The 17,759-nt window shown below is 34.7% G+C and overlaps 1 protein-coding gene across 1 annotated transcript in view; it reads left to right on the forward strand.

Moving 5' to 3' along the window:
* The window catches only part of USH2A (usherin), a 373,050-nt gene that overhangs the window by 40,225 nt on the left and 315,066 nt on the right, over positions 1-17,759 (forward strand). The window contains exons 9-11 of the mRNA XM_030944868.1: positions 1,133-1,226; positions 8,193-8,388; positions 9,164-9,294. Coding sequence (XP_030800728.1) covers positions 1,133-1,226; positions 8,193-8,388; positions 9,164-9,294 — 421 coding nt within the window. The remainder of the gene's footprint in view (positions 1-1,132; positions 1,227-8,192; positions 8,389-9,163; positions 9,295-17,759) is intronic.

The following is a 17,759-nucleotide window of genomic DNA, read 5'->3' on the forward strand; positions in this document are numbered from 1 at the left end:
TTTGTAAAACTGTTTGCTCACATTTTATTTTACAATTAATTATACTTATTACACAAATCTGTCAAAAGCAATCCTTTCCTTGGAATTACCAATGCCTCTAAGCAAAGGCTTATGACTGAAACAATGGCTTGTGCTTTATTTCAGTAACTCTTCCAAGCTATAGATTCAGAGACATGGCAATTTTAACAATCAATGCAGAGCTCTTTCTTTGTTTTAGTTGGAGTTTTCCTTTCAAAATTGGGTAGCTGTCAGTAAAACTGTTGTATTATCTGTGACTGACAACTTTATTGTATATGATAAGTGTGCTGTCTTGTGAAGGGACTAATTATGCCCTGGAAATAATACACAAATTTGGCAATGAAATAGTTTCTAAGAAGCATATGGTGCAGATTTGTAAGTATTATTATTCCTGAAATTATATTGGTAGCTCTCATTTTGAGAGAAAGCACCCTGTTAGAAGTCTTGTTTACTTTAAAATTTTCTATCTTATTAATATATTTTGATTATTGATTTAGATGTATTGTGATAATGCATTTACTAAAACAGCTTTACCTTGGTGATGATGTAACAGTAAAATAATTTCAGCTGTAGTTTGCAAAGCTGTGTGATGCCTCCAGACGAGCAGCCTTTCAGGTAGTGTGGTATGGTTATTGACTATTAATTAAGACCATATGCAGATTTTATTTTAGTAAGAATTGGATATTTTAATGGAGATAAAATGGGTTAAAATTCAGAATTATTCCTGTTGTGGTTAAGATTTGTTGAAAAACTAGAGCCGTACTGGAAGTTTTAATATTGATGAATAATTGTAATTTATTTAATAAAAACTTACATATCAATGTTACATACTGAAATACAGTTTTCATTACATATCATATAAGGCAAGAGTAGCTCTACTACATGCTGGTTTTTACTTTCTTGAAAAGCAATTGTTGATGCTTAAAAATATATTGAGTGAAGCAATCTTTGTCGTTTACTGCACCTAAGAACATTCTCTTTGGTGACATTTATTTGTTCTTAATAAAGAACTAGGCTATGTAAAACACAAAATTGACTTTGTGACTGTGTAATATGTTTTTGCACAGATGTGTTTTCATGTTCTAACTTTTGACACCACCGATTGTTGTTTCAGGTGTAATTGCCATGGCCATGCTGATGATTGTGACACAGCTGTGAAACCATACAGATGCCTGTGTGTCAAGGAAAGCTATACAGAAGGAAATAATGTGAGTCTCACCTTTGTGTGTGTGTGCCACTGATGAACAGCCTCAACACTGGGATTTAAATCCTGGGAAAGAGTGTGTATATGTGTGTTAGTGTAGGCCTTCAGAGGGAAACTTTCTGTGGCAGATTTGTGTCAATTAGGGAAAAAAATGTATTCCACTCTCCACCTTCACCAAAAGCCATTCCACCACAGACCATCAGGAGTGTTGTGTTCAGGGATTTGACTTCTTATTAGAGATTACCACTTCAAACATTAGATGCAACTTTCAAACATTAGATGCAAACCTGAGATTAGACTGTGAGCATCTAATAAAGATTGTCTCTGCCTGGTGTAGCAACTAGCAAGAGTCCTGTAGGGTGAAGGTACTAGTCCATGGTAATTTTAGTCTGCTCCTGTGGACTCCAGACCCATTCAATAGGTGGAATGCAGTAAGCAAAGCTTCCAATTTAGTTTAATTTGAAAGGAAAAAAAGAGTTCAAGTGGTCAATAATGCAATCCAAATCACCACAAATGCAAAATTATAATTTTCATTTGTAATTCTAATGGTTTTATAATTCTTGGCCATGGAAGAACCAAAGAGGGTTTGATTACTGTAAGTCATAGTATTCTAGATGAATATGTGGAGGAGAGCTCAATGGTACCACTTTTCAGTAATTTCATGCAGCCTTTGCTTTTCTTTAAAGCTGTTCGCATACAACTTAACAAAAGCAGAACCATGATATGTGAGTAAAAAAACTTGCTCAAAGAAAAGATTCCCTAGATTAATTATTTATCTCAAAAGAAAAAAAAGGAAAAAAAGTTGAGGTTAAGAAAAAATGAGCTACATCAAAGGAATGAATCCCTCAGTCTCACTGAGTGTTAGATTTCCATTGTGAGTACATGATGTACTTCTTGCTACATTTATGCCTTTTGGAAGTAGCCTTTCTAAAAATTAAGAAGGGGTTATATGGAATATCAACAGCAGTAGCAAAGGGGAGACTAATCACACATCAAAAAAACCCCAAGCAGTCTGTGCTTGCAGGAACAGAGTGAGGAGAGGTAACCTCAGAGCATTTGATAGCGTGCTCATGATTGTGTGAAAGATTCTTGTTAAATTTCATAGGGGTTCTAAGTTTTCCCATTTCTTAAGCAGAAGTGTAGGATATACAGTCTAAATGGGACTTGAACCGAAATTGCAAGTTTTTAGATGGGTCAAATCAGAAAAAAAATTCAAGCTGACAGTGTCCCTTTAATTAGAACACACATTGTGAAATGTTACTTTGTAAGGATTAATTATAAATATTTAATAAGATCTGGAAGTTCACCAAACACTCTTGCAAGACTTATGCTACCTTGTGAAAACAAACCAAATACATTTTAATGATGTATCTGCCTTATCAGATATTTCCTGTCAGTGTTAATGGGTTGTTCCACTGAGTGTCACATCTTTGATTTGGCATATATGCATTGTAACTATAATTGAAGTGCTTGAATTAACTGTATTAATTCAGAGTACAATAAGGATGTTGTTATAATTATTTTTCTCATTCTTTAATAACCATGTCAGTATCTATTAAATATGAAATAAAATAGCAGTAGTAATAAAATAGAATTAGTATTTTGAAATATATCACTAACTACTTTGAATTTTATCAAAGATTTACATGGAATCCAAACAGCCTAAAGATTTTATTTTTTTTTTTTTTTTTTTTTCTTTTTTTTTGGTAAGGCTAACACTTAAAACAAAAGTCCATCCTGCTTTTTGATTGTCACTGGCAATGATAAAACTCTGTGTGATAGATTTACACCTGTTTCTTTGGCTCCCATCATAGTGAATTAGGAACTGTAAAAATAAATAAATTTATTTATTTATATATTTTTTTGGTTTAAGTAAGCATTTGGTGAAGCAACTTTCCAAATATAACTTTTTTTGGTAGAGAAAAAGAAAATATTTTTGAGAAGAAATAGCACTATCAGCTAACAGGATTTTTAACTTACGTTTTGTATTAGCAGAGTAAGTCACCACAACTGAGGGGCTATAAGAAAATTTTTGGCGTTAGGGTGGGTTTTTTCAATGTCCTTTACTAGAAATCAGAGATCCTTGAAAAGCTTTTTACATATGGCAGAGTATGTCCTTGTCAGATTTACACTTAATAGAACTAAAATTACTGTCTTGAATTTATCTGGAAACACATCTGGCTAGCTGTTGGACAGCAAAGCAATACCAGAAATGAAAAATCTGCATAAGTATTACAAATAGAAATCTTAGTTTAGGTATTTGCATTACTATGTTATGAAATCTGACATACTAAATGGATTTTCTTTTCCTGAGTTCCATTTTGGTGAAGAATCATGATGAAATATGTTCCTTTGAAATCTGAGATGATGGGAAGGAGGGGTTGCTTAAGAATGATTTGTGGATGTTGAGGGGCCAGATTATGAAAAAAAGAGGAAATTAATCCTCACAAAGCTTGTCTCTAATTTTCTGAAAAAAATGTTCAGCTTCTTGATTTACAAATTGTTCTCTAAATGCCTTGGGTCCAGCTTTGGAAGATAGCTCTTCCTTTTACAAATGAAAACTGGGGGGCTGAGAGTGGAGTCCAGATTTTGGTAATGTTTCTATGCAAAGACTTAGCTTTTAGACTCGAGGGAAAGCATGTTCAAAAACTTCCCAAGCTGTCACATGACGAGCTGGAAACAGCTCTTGAAAGAACAAGAGAGTCAAGCAAGGTTAGCCTTACATTGCAACCTCAGGGCCTCTTTTAAATTAACTGTATGGAACTTAATAGAGAAAGGTAATGGCAAAATATATAGGAATAAGTATTGAAATCATAATAGAAAAGAAAATTTAAAATAAATAAAGCCATTCTGAGAAATGCTTGAGAAGATATGAATGGAAGTGAGAGAATGACTGGATGCAGTAAAGGTTTCAGGTCTTCAGAGTTGTCCATAATGGTTTTAAACATCTCAGTCTGAAAAGTGGATATGGCATATGTTGTTTTATCGAGAATTGAATAAGTAAGATGTTTCATATTGTTACAGAAGAATCTGTGTAAACCTTAGTTAAAGGTCAATCTATATCATGTTAGATGTTGGAATTAATCATAAATAGTACATGAGGAGCTGTAAATATTAATTACAGTACACTCAGTAACAGAGTTTTCCCTTGCAGAAACAAGTAAGCCAGCAAAAAATGCAATTTTTGGTACATGGAGCGTTCGGATGGAACCCCATAAGACACCTTTCATTTCTATTCTGTCTTCTTTGATCCCTTGGAGTCACTTAGTGTTCTAATTTTGATTGTGTTTTTTATTTTTTTTCCTTCCCTAGTAAAACCTGGCTTTTAAATTTAAAAGCTCTTTGATCACTGAGGAGTTGACAAGAGACAGATGTAGTTCACGGGTAGTCTTGGTAGATATTCAAATGCTGTAGTGAGGGTGCTGGTGAAAGCCACGAGGAAGACTGTCTTTAGAGCATGGGAAAGCTATCTGGAATAGATATTCCTTAGGAGCCATATTTATTTGGCTAAGGAAATGAAATAGAGTGAAAGCATAGTGGATGGATACAGAAGAGGATCTCGTAGGAAGGAAAGAATTGTACGTGATTAATTATCCCATTACAGTCAACACTTAGAGGGCAGCTGTACATAATAGAGCTTTTCAAAGACAAGTCAGCATTTCAAAATGCCTGAGAAGGTGGTGTTCTAGCCTCAGTGTCACTTTATCAGATTTTTAAATTGTGTACTTTTGATAACGTGCATTTCAGAAGCACATGTGTAAGTACTGTAGGTGTGTATATACAGTGTTTATTGCAACTGAGCTTTCAGAGTGGGCTGTAAACTCCTACATAGGTTACAAAAAGGAAGAAAAGGAATTAATTCCACATAAAATCATATATATATAAAAGAATGCCGCTGAGAGGCAAGCAGCAGGATATTTAAAAAGTGTTGGAATAAAAGGTTCTAGTTAATCATGACTTGTTGCAAGTTTTAAAGTATTTTTACTGTTGCTGTCTAAAGTATTTTTTTGGATATTTGTTAACTGTTTCTTCAGAGGTACTGTCCCCAGAATTCTTAGGGCCTGAAAATGAACTTGGTATATAAAGACTTAGGCTCAAGTCACTGGGGGTACCATAAGTACGCTTCCATTGATGTATTTTTCCATTTTTGACACTAGTTATATACAGGATTCTCTGTTGTAAATTTTAGCATAATGGTTATTTTTCTTCTTCCAGTATAAATATTAAGAGAGAAAAAACAGTGCTTATAGGAGTGTGCTTTTAAAATTTTAAAATAATTTTAATAAAAAAAAACATCTTGAATTTATTGATGGAAATCAGTTTTTAATCATAGTTTTAGACTAATGAATTGGGCCAAATTAGGCTTGGTATTTTGGCCACCTGGCTCCATGTTATGTTTTCTCAGAAAACTTTTGACAGATGGTGAGAAGTTCAGATACTATATATAAGAAGGTGTGTTTGTTATTGGCCATAAGGAAAACCATATATTTAAGATGTTTTCTGAAGAGCCTAGATGTAACTGAGAATATGGACATCTGCATGTTTCTGTGTGTTACAGTTACAGAGGAATGTTGGTTTTGTTAAACATTAACATCCTTTGTAAATCTGCTGCTAGACCTTGCCATGGGCTTTTTGGAAATGTACTTAATAATTTTCCATGTAGCCAAGAACCAAACCCTAAATCTCTTGATTTGCAATACTCAACTACTATGCTTGGGATAAATGCAGAGTTTAGATTTGGTGAATGAAGATCTGAAGATGGCAATATGTACATCATAGTGCTACCAAATGTGAAAGTTCAGCCCTGGAGGTCTGGAAGTTAAATGCAATTCTTAACCTAATAAAGGTGTGACAAACAGCAGGGTGATGTGGGGGTACAGTGCCCGTTTCTATTGCATGCAGATGTGACAACTGCTAGAAAAACAAACGCTTCACACTCATTGCCAACTTCTGAATGACTGCTTTTTTGCCAAGGAGGTTGTTTGTAGATGGGGCAAGTCAATCTCTTCTCCCAAGTAACAAGTGAAGAACAAGAGAAAAGAATCTCAAATTGGGCTAGAGAAGGTTAGATTGGATATTACAAAAAATTTCTTCAGTTGAAAGGGTTGCCAGGGATTGGAACAGGCTACCCAGGGAAAGTGATGGAATCACTGTCCTTGGAAATCTTTAACATTGTGTAGATATGGCTTTCAGGGACATGGTTTAGTGGTGAACCTGGCAGTGTTGGGTTAATAGTTGAACTTGATGATCTTTTCCGAAAGATCAGGTCTTTTGCAAAAGATCATTTCCAAACCTAGTAATTCTATGATTTTTAAAAGTTTTGTCAAAGTTTTAAAAGTCACACAACAAGAGATGTTTCAAAGAGGCTTCTTACTATGTAATCAGATGCCATCTTTTTCTCATACTCCTTCGTGCCTGTGTCATTTAACAATAGGTGCAAGCACAGGTGTGCATAAGTAACTGATCCAAGATTAAATCTGAAATGAGATGATGAATGCTTTCAGCCGCTGTGTGGCTGGCCATGCACAAATGGAAACTCAGGTCTGGCAGGTTGATAGCTATTCCTGCACTGTTTTCCTTGCAAGGAGGACATATTTCCATAGGTATGCTGGGAGGAGGGAGCTGCATGAGCTGGATAGCTTGGCTAGTAGCTTGTTTCTTTGTTGTGCTTCCCAAGTTGTGCCATGCCTGAATGAACCCTCTTGTCTCACGTTGTTGGGTGCTGTGTAATGCTGATTTTTCTCAATGAGGAGAGAGAGGGGACGTGGATGTAAATGAGGGAAGGACTTGAACAAGTTAGAGCTGTGTAACTTGTGAAGAGTTATGGTCAAGGTATTGTCCTTAGTGCGCTTAAAGTGAGATAATCACAATTAGGCACTGATTGCTCTGATAAACAAAGGCCTGAGTTCAAGGTCTCAAGTGAAACCCTGCTAATTTTCATCCTGAAAACTGCTTTTTTCTCTCACTTTGGTGATATTGTGTGTTTTTGGTTTGTTTTTAACAGATTAGAAAAAGGTGCAGTTATTATTGCTATCTTATTGCTTACTTTTTATTTAGCATATTCAAACGAAATTTCAATAGATAAATTCTTGTGATTTCATTTTCTCTCCCAAGTGTCTTTTGTTATTGTTTGTGACTGGTCTGCAATTGTTGGACTATCTTAAGCTTATGGTTTTTAATTCAGATTATTTTACACACAAATGAAGCTTTCCCAGCACCAGCTGTGAGTGAAACAGTTTAGATACTTAATGCAGTTTCCTAGTTTTCAGTGTATAGGTGATATAGACATACTAAAAAGTAACAAATAGTTATAATACTACTTGGAATAACAACCCTAAAGAAAGATGAGCATGCTTCTTAAGATAAAGAAGAAAGTTACTCGAAAAAGAAAATAGTTGCCCAAATATGTAACAGAAGCAAGTTATTTTGAAGCATTTAAATTTCTTCTGAAAGACAGAAATTATGATTGCAATATATTTTTTTTCTTTTGTTTCACTCTCGAGGTCAAATAGTAGCAGTACAAACTACAGTTATTACAATGTTAGAAACTACAAGAATGCTCATTGTTTAAAATGCATCCATATGTATGGATTAAGTGAATGTCTTCTGTGCAATAAACATAGCAAGCACCATTTTGCATCTTTAAAGGTTTAAGTGAATTGGAATCTCAGGACATTAGCCTGTGTTGAGTATCTAAATTCTTAAAATGTTGTTCTTCTGCTCACTTTCCTTGGTACTCTGTTTTTAAAATGACTTGAAAATGTTAAAATAACAATTAAAATGTTGGGTTTGTTATTTCCCTTTCTGCTTTTACACTTTTTTTTCCAAGCAAAATATTTTTAACATTTAAATTGGGGAAAACACACTTAGACAAAAATATGAACATAGAGATTATATTAGTAAACTTGTGCGGTGAAGAAATGTTCATGTCTAGGAAGCAGCATTTTCTTTTATTTCTGCTTCATTTCAGTGTGATCGCTGTTTGCCGCTGTACAATGACAAGCCTTTCCGTCCAGGTGACCAAGTCCATGCCTATAATTGCAAACCATGTCAGTGTTATGGCCATGCAGAAAGCTGCCACTATGACTTGGCAATGGATCCTTTTCCTCAGGAGTACCACCGAGGAGGTGGTGGAGTTTGTGATAACTGTCAGCACAACACAGCTGGTAAGTCAAAGAGAATGGGCTGTTTATTTTATAGTTCCTTTTTGACTAAATCTTGTGTCAGCTGAAATTAGTAATGCTCTATGGCTGACAGTCCAATAAATTTTCATGTATATGTATTTTTAAACCACTCAGATAGTGCAGTAACAACAGTGGTGTCAACTCTTAAGCCATAGGAAAATACTGTAAAATTTAATCCAATCTTGTATAAAAACTTTCATGCAAAACACATTCAAATAAATAATTAAAATATATGGTTTCAAGGCTATTCCCATTACATGTGCTAGAGCATTTAAATTCAAAATATAATCTTATTGGACCGGTTTAACAGACAATATCTAAAAAGGTTGTCAAATTTCTCTATAATGTCAGTTTCTTGCTTATTGAATAAATCTTTTTATTCAATGTTGGTAGTACATTTGAATACTTTAAAAATTCTCTTCTATTTCAGTTTTCTTGGCTTTGTCTAGTAAAGATAAAGAAAAGTTTCAGATTCAATTTTTCAAAAAAAATGTATAGGCATTTGCATGGCACAGCTTTTATATAAGTGTGGTATTATATAACAGATGGAAGTTTAATGGAGTAAAACATAGTTTGTAACAGGTTCATTGTTTCATATGCTCTGGATCACTAAATTGGCAGGTAGAGATGAAAGGTGCATTAAAATGGACGTCCTGAAAATTATAGAATTCTCTCAAAGGAATAGTCTTTAATTTTGAATTATACAGCTAATTTTAATGAATTGGAAGCCATAATGCATAACCTTTCTTTCACGCAGGAAGGAACTGTGAGCTGTGCAAGGATTTCCATTACAGACAAGCAGGTGCAGATCTTTCAGCCACTGATGTTTGCAAACCCTGCGACTGTAACGCAACAGGCACCAGAAATGAGAGCCTCCTGTGTGATAATGTAAGTAGCCTTAGTAGAGAAAAAGGAGAAAATGTTTCAATCGGCTGGGTAGACAGCCATAAGATTTTACAAAGTATTTTCAGATGGTAACTAGTCTGTATTAAAAAAATGCTGAAGTCCAGCCTTTTTGAAATGATAGTTGACTTACACCAGACATTTGAGAGCTGAGAAAACAGAGAGTAATTTGAGATGTACTGCTGAAGATTTACTCATCTAGATCAACAACAGGCATAAAAGATGTTGTATGAATAGTAGTTTTGGGAGGCTACCTTTGCACTCAGTAGTGTTAAGATATCTAGGTTTTGAGTGTTTTTGAAGGTCTTCGTACTGTCTTAAAGTTTCTAGAAGGTTTTGGAAATTCAGGCAATAAGCTGAGCCTGAAATGGAGCTAAAATTAAGCTACTTTTCCCTATAATAAGACAAGGATTGATCTCACTTTTAATTTATGAAGTCCATTAAAAATAAAAGAAACCCACAAAGTGATGCTGAGAAGAGAACACCGTCAGCTATGCTTTTAAAGTCAATGGACCTCATTGTCATGCAAGCTGTCTAGTCCAATAATAAATCTATCTGTAACTTTTAAAACATACATGTTGGAAAAAAACCCAGGTAAAGTGGTTAAAATCTTGAACATATACTAAAGATATATTATGGTTTGTGTTCTAGTTATGCATGTCCTGTCCATTGCCAAAATGTAAATTTTGTTAGGAACAGGGAAGAAATAATTGTTTTGAAATTTATTGTAAAGGTAGATCTTATTCTATGGATAAATGTGATGGAGCTTCTTCAGCTTTTTGCCACTTTTCCTATCTCTTCTTTTTTTCACACTTCTATTTGTAAAGTAATCCCTGGCTTTTTTCATCATATGTCTCTTGTCACTGAATTTTATTTAACAGTGAACTCTTGTGGATCCTATTGTATTGAAAATAATTTTCATTATTTTCATCCTCAGTTACCATCATAGATGTACAGATATGTGCCCAGTTTGGCTCAGTGCACCTCATAGGACTCATACATTGGTACATATTCTATGTGACATGCAAATACAGCAAAATATGTTTTTTAAAATAGTGTGCTGTATTATAAAGAGAAATTATTTTATAATTTTCAGTCTTGTGAAGTAACACACTCTGCCAGTAACACAGAAGTGGGGGGGGAAAAAAAGCTTGCAAAACACAGGTATCGTGTTAGAATTATTTTTCAAGACAGAGGAGGAATGAAAGCAAATGTTAATTTATGTATCCAGGCTTTGTAGTGAAATGTTAACCTAAATCAGCTTTAACTGTGATTAATAATCAGAGCAACAATAGTTTACAGAAATCAGTGCTTTATACTTACATATACAAGAATGTTGATGATGCCTGACTATGAAAGTATGAACGGGGAGATAAAATGGGGAAAATGGGGAGACTGTATTGCTCAATAAAGCATCAATTGCTGCAGTAGAAGCAGAGCAGGGAGAAATGATTGAGAGGCATTAAAGAATAGATTAATAAGGCTGGGGACTAAAGGCTGAAATGAATTACATGAAATAGGAAGGCATCATTGGAGGAAGTGTTTCCAAATTTGACCTGTGGAAGATGGAGTCATAAGGAATAAGGACCCTACTCATGAAAATTAATTGTCACATCACATTGATAATTTTCAAGGAAATTTGCCAAAATGGGGCAGAATACACTTTTACTGCATAAATCATCACTTTCTTCAGATCATCAACATTTTTTTCTTTTTGCAAAGTGCCACTTTAGTCACTAAGTTCCAAGAGGTACAGAGTTCCAAAATTAATCCCTTGAATCACAAAACAGTCTCATCTATTGAATCTTATGGAAAGAACATTCAGTCATCAAATGAAGTATTATTCATGCTGATAGTTTGCAAGATGTGTAGAAGAGCTGACTGCAACACAGTTGCTTCCATCTCAGTTCTTTGGACTGATCATGAAAACTTTATGCCTCTTCTGTTACCTATGCTTTCTGCCCTTGGTGAGAAATGCATGTAGGTATAGAGAATTTCTCCCTTGCAGTGTTTCTCACTTTTCATACCTCCAAAGATCGTGTCCACTTACAGACCTGGGTAGACTTTGTATTTTAAAATACAGGCTTTGTATTTTAAAGTGAAAACTATCATAGTAAAATTTCAAAATTGTAACTTTATGGCTTATGGTAACCAGTGGAATTTTAGGAGTGGTGTAGCCATGCACCCACAAGCAGTTAGGTATTTTTGCAGAGTGAGGTTTTCCTTTGAGACTGGCGAGTACAAGTGAGAATTGCTGCAGCCTGATAAAATTTGTCCACTTCTGTGCTGGTTATTGATGTTTATTCATTGTAGAAAAGATGGTTACATTGTCTTTGTGAGCATTTTTCATGAAATATTTCAAAGAATTAGAAAGTCCAGATGAACTGTTAGAGGTGCTTGAGCCTTAGGAGAGTGAAAGAATTGGCTGCCTTCCTCCTTTCTCCCTAACAATTCACACTTGAGAAAGTTCTACCAGAATACTGCTGACGTGATCATTCTTGTTCTAGTTGGAGATTAATGTTATCTGGCTCTCATACCAAAATCCTTTACTCATTTTCCTGTACTGCTTTTTACCCAGACTGCTCTACAAATGCTTACGTATTCTATCAGGCATGGCAGCTTGTGGTCCTTTTGTGATTCTGTTATAGTAATGCTGGGGGGAAAAAGTACTCTTTTCCTGGTCATTTCTTTTTAGAGAAACCTGAAGGTGCTGCTATTGCCTTTACCTAGTCTTTGGAAGGAACATTCTGGTCTCAGTGAATTTAGTTACCTTTAGTTATCTCACTCAGCTTTTGCTGATTTTTAAAAACTTACCCTTAACATCCAAATAAATATGTATCATGTACTTGTTGTTGTGAAGAAATTGTATTTTACTGCAGAGGATATTGTTCAGAGTTGTAAAGACTTGATTTTCTTCTGTCAAGGTGACAGCTGTATTGTCTCATCTTACAGGGAAACTCTAAGGCAAGAAAATGAACAAAATGTTACTTACTGTCTTCTCTGAAAAGTCACATGAAAGCATATTCCAGTACTTCCGAGTAACTATCTGAACAGACTTCATGTTTCACCTTGCTGCACACTCACTAAATACTGTTTTTTAAAAATTTTATATATATATATATGCACAGAATGAAAATAGTATTTCTGTTTCTATTTTCACTTCTGAGTTGATTCTTTTATCTAAAATTAGGATGAGCCTTCCCATCTTCATTTTTATCTAAAATTAGGATGAGCCTTCCCATCTTCATTTATCTATCTACATGGATTTCAACTTGTTTATTGTGATTGACAATAAATGCTGGTTTTCAGCGAGAGTTTATTTGTGAGATTTGGTCCACTCCTACCCCATGGAGTGTTGTGGGCAGAGAGTAAATGCCTCATTTTATGTTTTGAGCAAAAGTAGTAGAAAGCTACTGACTTTTGAAAGTCATCATATGTGATGACAAGAAGAGATATCAGGGGAGTGCAGAGGAACTTCATTATTGCTGCTTATTCAATTTTCAGTTCCCAAAGCCGACATCCCGAGAATACTCTCAGGTATTTGGTGTCAGACCATTAAACTATGTGTGTGAGCCAGCACACTGTACTGTTCTCATTTCCTAAACTGGAGGAAAGGAAAAGTCGTCAACCCCCTTGCTTCCCCTTCCTGAGACTGCAGACAACTGGATGCTGGGGTCCTTGCCAGATTTGCCTCAAGTAAGAAGATAGTGAGAATTGCATGATTAGCATTTATAACAGAAAGGCAGAACATTGAGACTGGTACCAGTCAATTGCAAAACTGGTGATGGCAGAATTTCATGCGAGACCTAAATATACTGCTAAGTCTTGCAACACCCTGAAACTTGCAGTGGGTCAAGGGAAGGTACTTCTGCTGTGGTAGAGAGTAAATAATTGAGATTAGTAATGACTTGGCTATTTATAAATTGTTATTTTTTTTCAGGACTTTTTGGGCTTCAAAACCAGAAGTTAACTTTTGAAAAAGAAACTTCAAATGTCAGCTTTTTTTTTTTATTTATTAATATCCAGCCTCATATTGCATTATTGTACAGAATTGGAGAGACTTTCTGATTATATGTTTTTGACACTGTATTGCTTCTATTACAGGCACCAAAGAATAGCAATTTGAAATTACAAGCATATCCAAGACAAAGGAGTTGATTTTGACTTTCAGAAAGGCTTAGGCAAATAATTTTTCCAGCAAATTTCATTTTATAGTATAAGAATATATATGGCCAACAAGAGTTCAAATAGTCAGAAGTTACATTTCTGATACTACGATATGTACATGTTGAATATCTACTAGGTGAGTGCTGTGGTTAAACAGTTTGCTGTAATCTAGTGAACAATTAAGGCAATTTTTTGGAATATGTCACCCTTTGTCCTGAGTGTTTAAATCTCTTTTTAAGGCCATGTATCAGTCAAGTAATGGGAGGGTTGCTGAACAGGCTTCACTTTGAATTTGTCATTCCAGATGTAATGTGTTAAAGTGTCCCCCAGTTAAAGAGTGGTATCATAAGAATCTAAAGCAGGTGAATTGCTCAGTATACCTAAAATTCAGAAACATTAAGTAGTTGGGTTCCTAGTAAAGGACAAGTCTGCAGCTGTGGTTTAGGCAGGAGTAGGTTGCTGGCATTCTGTTTGTAACTGTTTACACTCAAGGATATAAGAATAATGTGTATTTTGCACGTAAATTATAAATGACACAAGGGATACATGTGAACTCAACATCAGTGATTTTCTGTGTCAAATAACAATTGTAATTATGAGGTCCCAAGACGCACCACCACTTGGTAGTAATGCTCGGCCAGGTTAATTTTCAGAGTCAACAATCCAGTCGGATATTTTCCATCAGTGATTTAGTACCAAGATGGTCATGTTAATATACAGTCAGTTTGTGTCTGCTGACTATTTGGGTCAGAACCAGGCTTCTCAGGCATAAGTAACAATAGAATAGATTTCTTTTTGCTCTTCTATAACCAGCATTGGTCATAGAAAATTGAAATATTTTTCTTTAAATGGCAGATAACACTTGAATCGGGGAAGGGGGGGGAAATTTCAGTAATATTTCCAGTGACCAACTGGTGAAATTCTGGTTAACAAACTCTTTAGATATTCATTGCTACCAATATTCTCAATGATACCATAGTTTCCAGAGTAAGCTAGATTTACAGAAATGATAATGATACAAAAATGGCCTTTTTCCTTTGTAATTTACTTGGATTTTTATGTAGTTATTGAAATAGTTTGCTCTCCCCATTTTGATGTAGATTTCCATTATAACCTGTGGTATACCTACTTCTGCAGCATTATAAACATTTATCAGCTTGTTCAGTTTCTTTGAAACAGTATTCATTGCCAAGCATTTCACAAATTATTTTGGTGCTTCTCTGTCTGTATAGAGAAATTAATGATACTGTTTTTCTATATTTCTAATTTTTAAATCAAATTCTCCTCAGATTAAGCCCAAATATTCTTTTTACAGGGAGATCTGCAAATGTTTTTGTTGGCTGGTTCCTGGATAAAATTTAAATTTTTAAGTTGGCCAGACATTTCTCACTCATTTAAAGATTTATAGTTATTCTTCAAGCATCAATTTTTTCACCCTGTTATGATGAAGTTTGGGGATGGGGATGTACATTTTCTGCAAGTGTGTGTGGTGAAAATTACTGCTCCTTGTAATAGCTTGACACAAAATTATGCTGAAGATCCTGGTATTCTCTGCTTCTTTTAGCACTTAGTAATCTACATGTTTCATTTGAGGCATCTGGAAATACCTAAGCTTTGCTCACAATTAGCCATAGGTTTCCAGGTATTCAGGATCAGGACAGCTCTGCTGTATGATATAAAACTAATCTAGCACAATATCTTCTCTAATTTCCAGAAGTGTGATCCTGCTGTGATGTGCTTTTTTAGATTTCAGTTATTTATGGGTTTAGGGCTACCTGAGCTAAACTCAGGATTTTCATCTCAGTAGCCACATGTTTGGTGTCCATATATGGAATTAATCTAACTAAATTTTTTAAGCAAGTAACTCCATTAAGTTTACTTCCTTAGAATTTCCTGGGTGTTCTGTGTTATAACTTGAGGGAAAAAAAAGAGTATTCATTCAGTAAGACGCTCATTATTCTGTAGCCACATATTCCCTTCATTTCAGTCCTTTATTTCCAAACTGTGAAGTTTTGAGTCTCTTTTCATTTTTATCTTTGCTTATTCTACTCACTCTGTGACCTTTTTTTATTTTACAGAGGGTAACCAGATACACAAATTATGTAAAATGTTGATACAAAACAGATTTTTATGACACGATGAGATTTCCTGTGTAATTTTCAGTTCTTTTATTGATAATCACAGTATTCCTATTGCCTTTTTAACTGCTTCAGAGCTTCCAAATGATTTGTAGGGGAAATGGAGCAGCTTGAACAGCTTCTTTCTTGAGTGGTAATAGCTAATTTTGGACGTATCACTGTCTACCTGTAGTCAGTGTTGGTTTTTCCCAGGCATTAAGTTTGTACTTCTTAATGTAGAAATTAATTTGACTTTTTGATCATCCATTTGGTTCAGTGTATGTGATATATTAAGATATTGTTGACTTAAAGAAATGCAGTAGTATCATGAAGCATGATTTCCTTTTGGGAAAAAAAGTACCAATCTTTTCCAGTATAGAATTTAAATTTCTAATAGAATGTACAATAATAATACAAAAAAGCCTGCTAGAATGTAGATCTCAGAAACTTCCTTACAGCCTTTTAAGGAGAATGACATAATTTTATTCCTCTTTTAGTGGTGTTGTTTTAAGCAATTATTAAGTATTTCAGTAATGTTATATTTTGTTTCATCTAGAACTTTAGTCTTATGTGCAGTCCCTTTTCAACAGATGAGATTTTGCTAAAATATTTTTCTTGTGACCTCTTTGGTTTGAAATCAGTCTTAAAAATCATTCCTGATATAGAAAGGTAGCACCTTTTTCATAGTGAAGAGCTGTGGAAGATTTCCTTTGCGATCTCTGCTGTGGTTCTCTTTCCTGAATGCTACACATAATCATAAAAGCATTAGTTGGTCATCTGCTCTCCTCCAAGCAGAATTGTTGTCAGTGCTATATCCAGTCAGTCATGATTTTGCCTGGATAAATCTTGATACCACTAGGAATAGAGATTCCACATGCCCTCTGGATAGCCTGTTACTGATGTTGCACTTCTCTCTTAGTGAAGTGTTCCAATGTCCACTGTGAATCTGCTAATCACGCCACTTAATTATTTATTGCCCTTATTCTCTGGTAGTCTCCCTCTGTTTCTGAAATCCAGTTTTTTTTTTCTTCATGCTTTAGGCATGTTGCTTTTTAAATGCTCATTTTTGTGTTGCCTTATTCTAGTTTTTAAAATTTTGTGGCAGCTACCCTCTCTTATTTAGCTATCCTATTTTGATCTTTCTTTCACTTATTTAAGATGAAATTTTGCATGTCATGGTTTTATTCCTGTTGTAGCTTTTGGAGTAACTTCAGAGGTTTTTTTGGGTATGAGTTGAGCGCTATTGTGTAGCCTGGGTATGCTGCGATCATGAACACAAAAATTTTTCTTTTACAGTTCGGCATTAAGCTGGGTATTTTTCTTCATTTAGGATTAAACTCAGAGTTGCTTTTCACATGTGAGTTCTCTGATGAATGGCTGTGATGCATGACTGGGTCTCTTATAATACACTAAATATCTAGATCAAATCCACTCTAAAAGGGAATTAACTTGAAAATCCTTGTTGTTATGTTTTCTGCTGTTGTGGTCTTTTAACTCTTCTCATACTTGCTGTTGTCCTGCCTTTCTTATATCTACATCTTCCTGAAAAATAAGGCTGATACATCAGTAATAGATTTCTATCAAGAAGTCATATTAAGGAGATTTTATGGACTACAGAATCCTTTTATGAGGAAAGGGTAGGAGTATATACTTCTCTAACTTTTATTCAATAGTTCCTGCACTGAGAATTTACTGTTAGATGTTGAAATACTCTATTTAGTACTAATAAAGCTCAGAGCTTCATTTTAGATTCGAGGATATGATGATAGTATTTAATTGGAACTTACCAGTAGCTTTGTCTCTCCTGTTGTTTCAGGTTGGCTTGACTCATGGATTAAAGATGAAAAAGGCAGCTGTTAAGGGAAATTTTTGTTTCAATAACTAATTAAAAACAAAGTACATTGAATTACAGTTGTTGAAGTCATAGATGAATACTTTTGAATTATTGTACTTTTTCATATTTGCACTTTTAAATATTTGCATTGAAAAAAGTAAGCTGACCCAAAGAAAATTCCTTATAACACAGTTTCGTTATTTCTGCATTTCCTAGAACACTTCAGTTAGAAAAGTTAGTTTTTGTTCCTTGATCAGGAATCCCAAACCTTTTGCCAATTCCCACGTCTGTGTTACTTTGACTCCCTAGGATTGTTTTTATTTTGTGCATTA

Source organism: Camarhynchus parvulus, chromosome 3, assembly GCF_901933205.1.
Source record: "Camarhynchus parvulus chromosome 3, STF_HiC, whole genome shotgun sequence".
Classification (NCBI taxonomy): domain Eukaryota; kingdom Metazoa; phylum Chordata; class Aves; order Passeriformes; family Thraupidae; genus Camarhynchus; species Camarhynchus parvulus.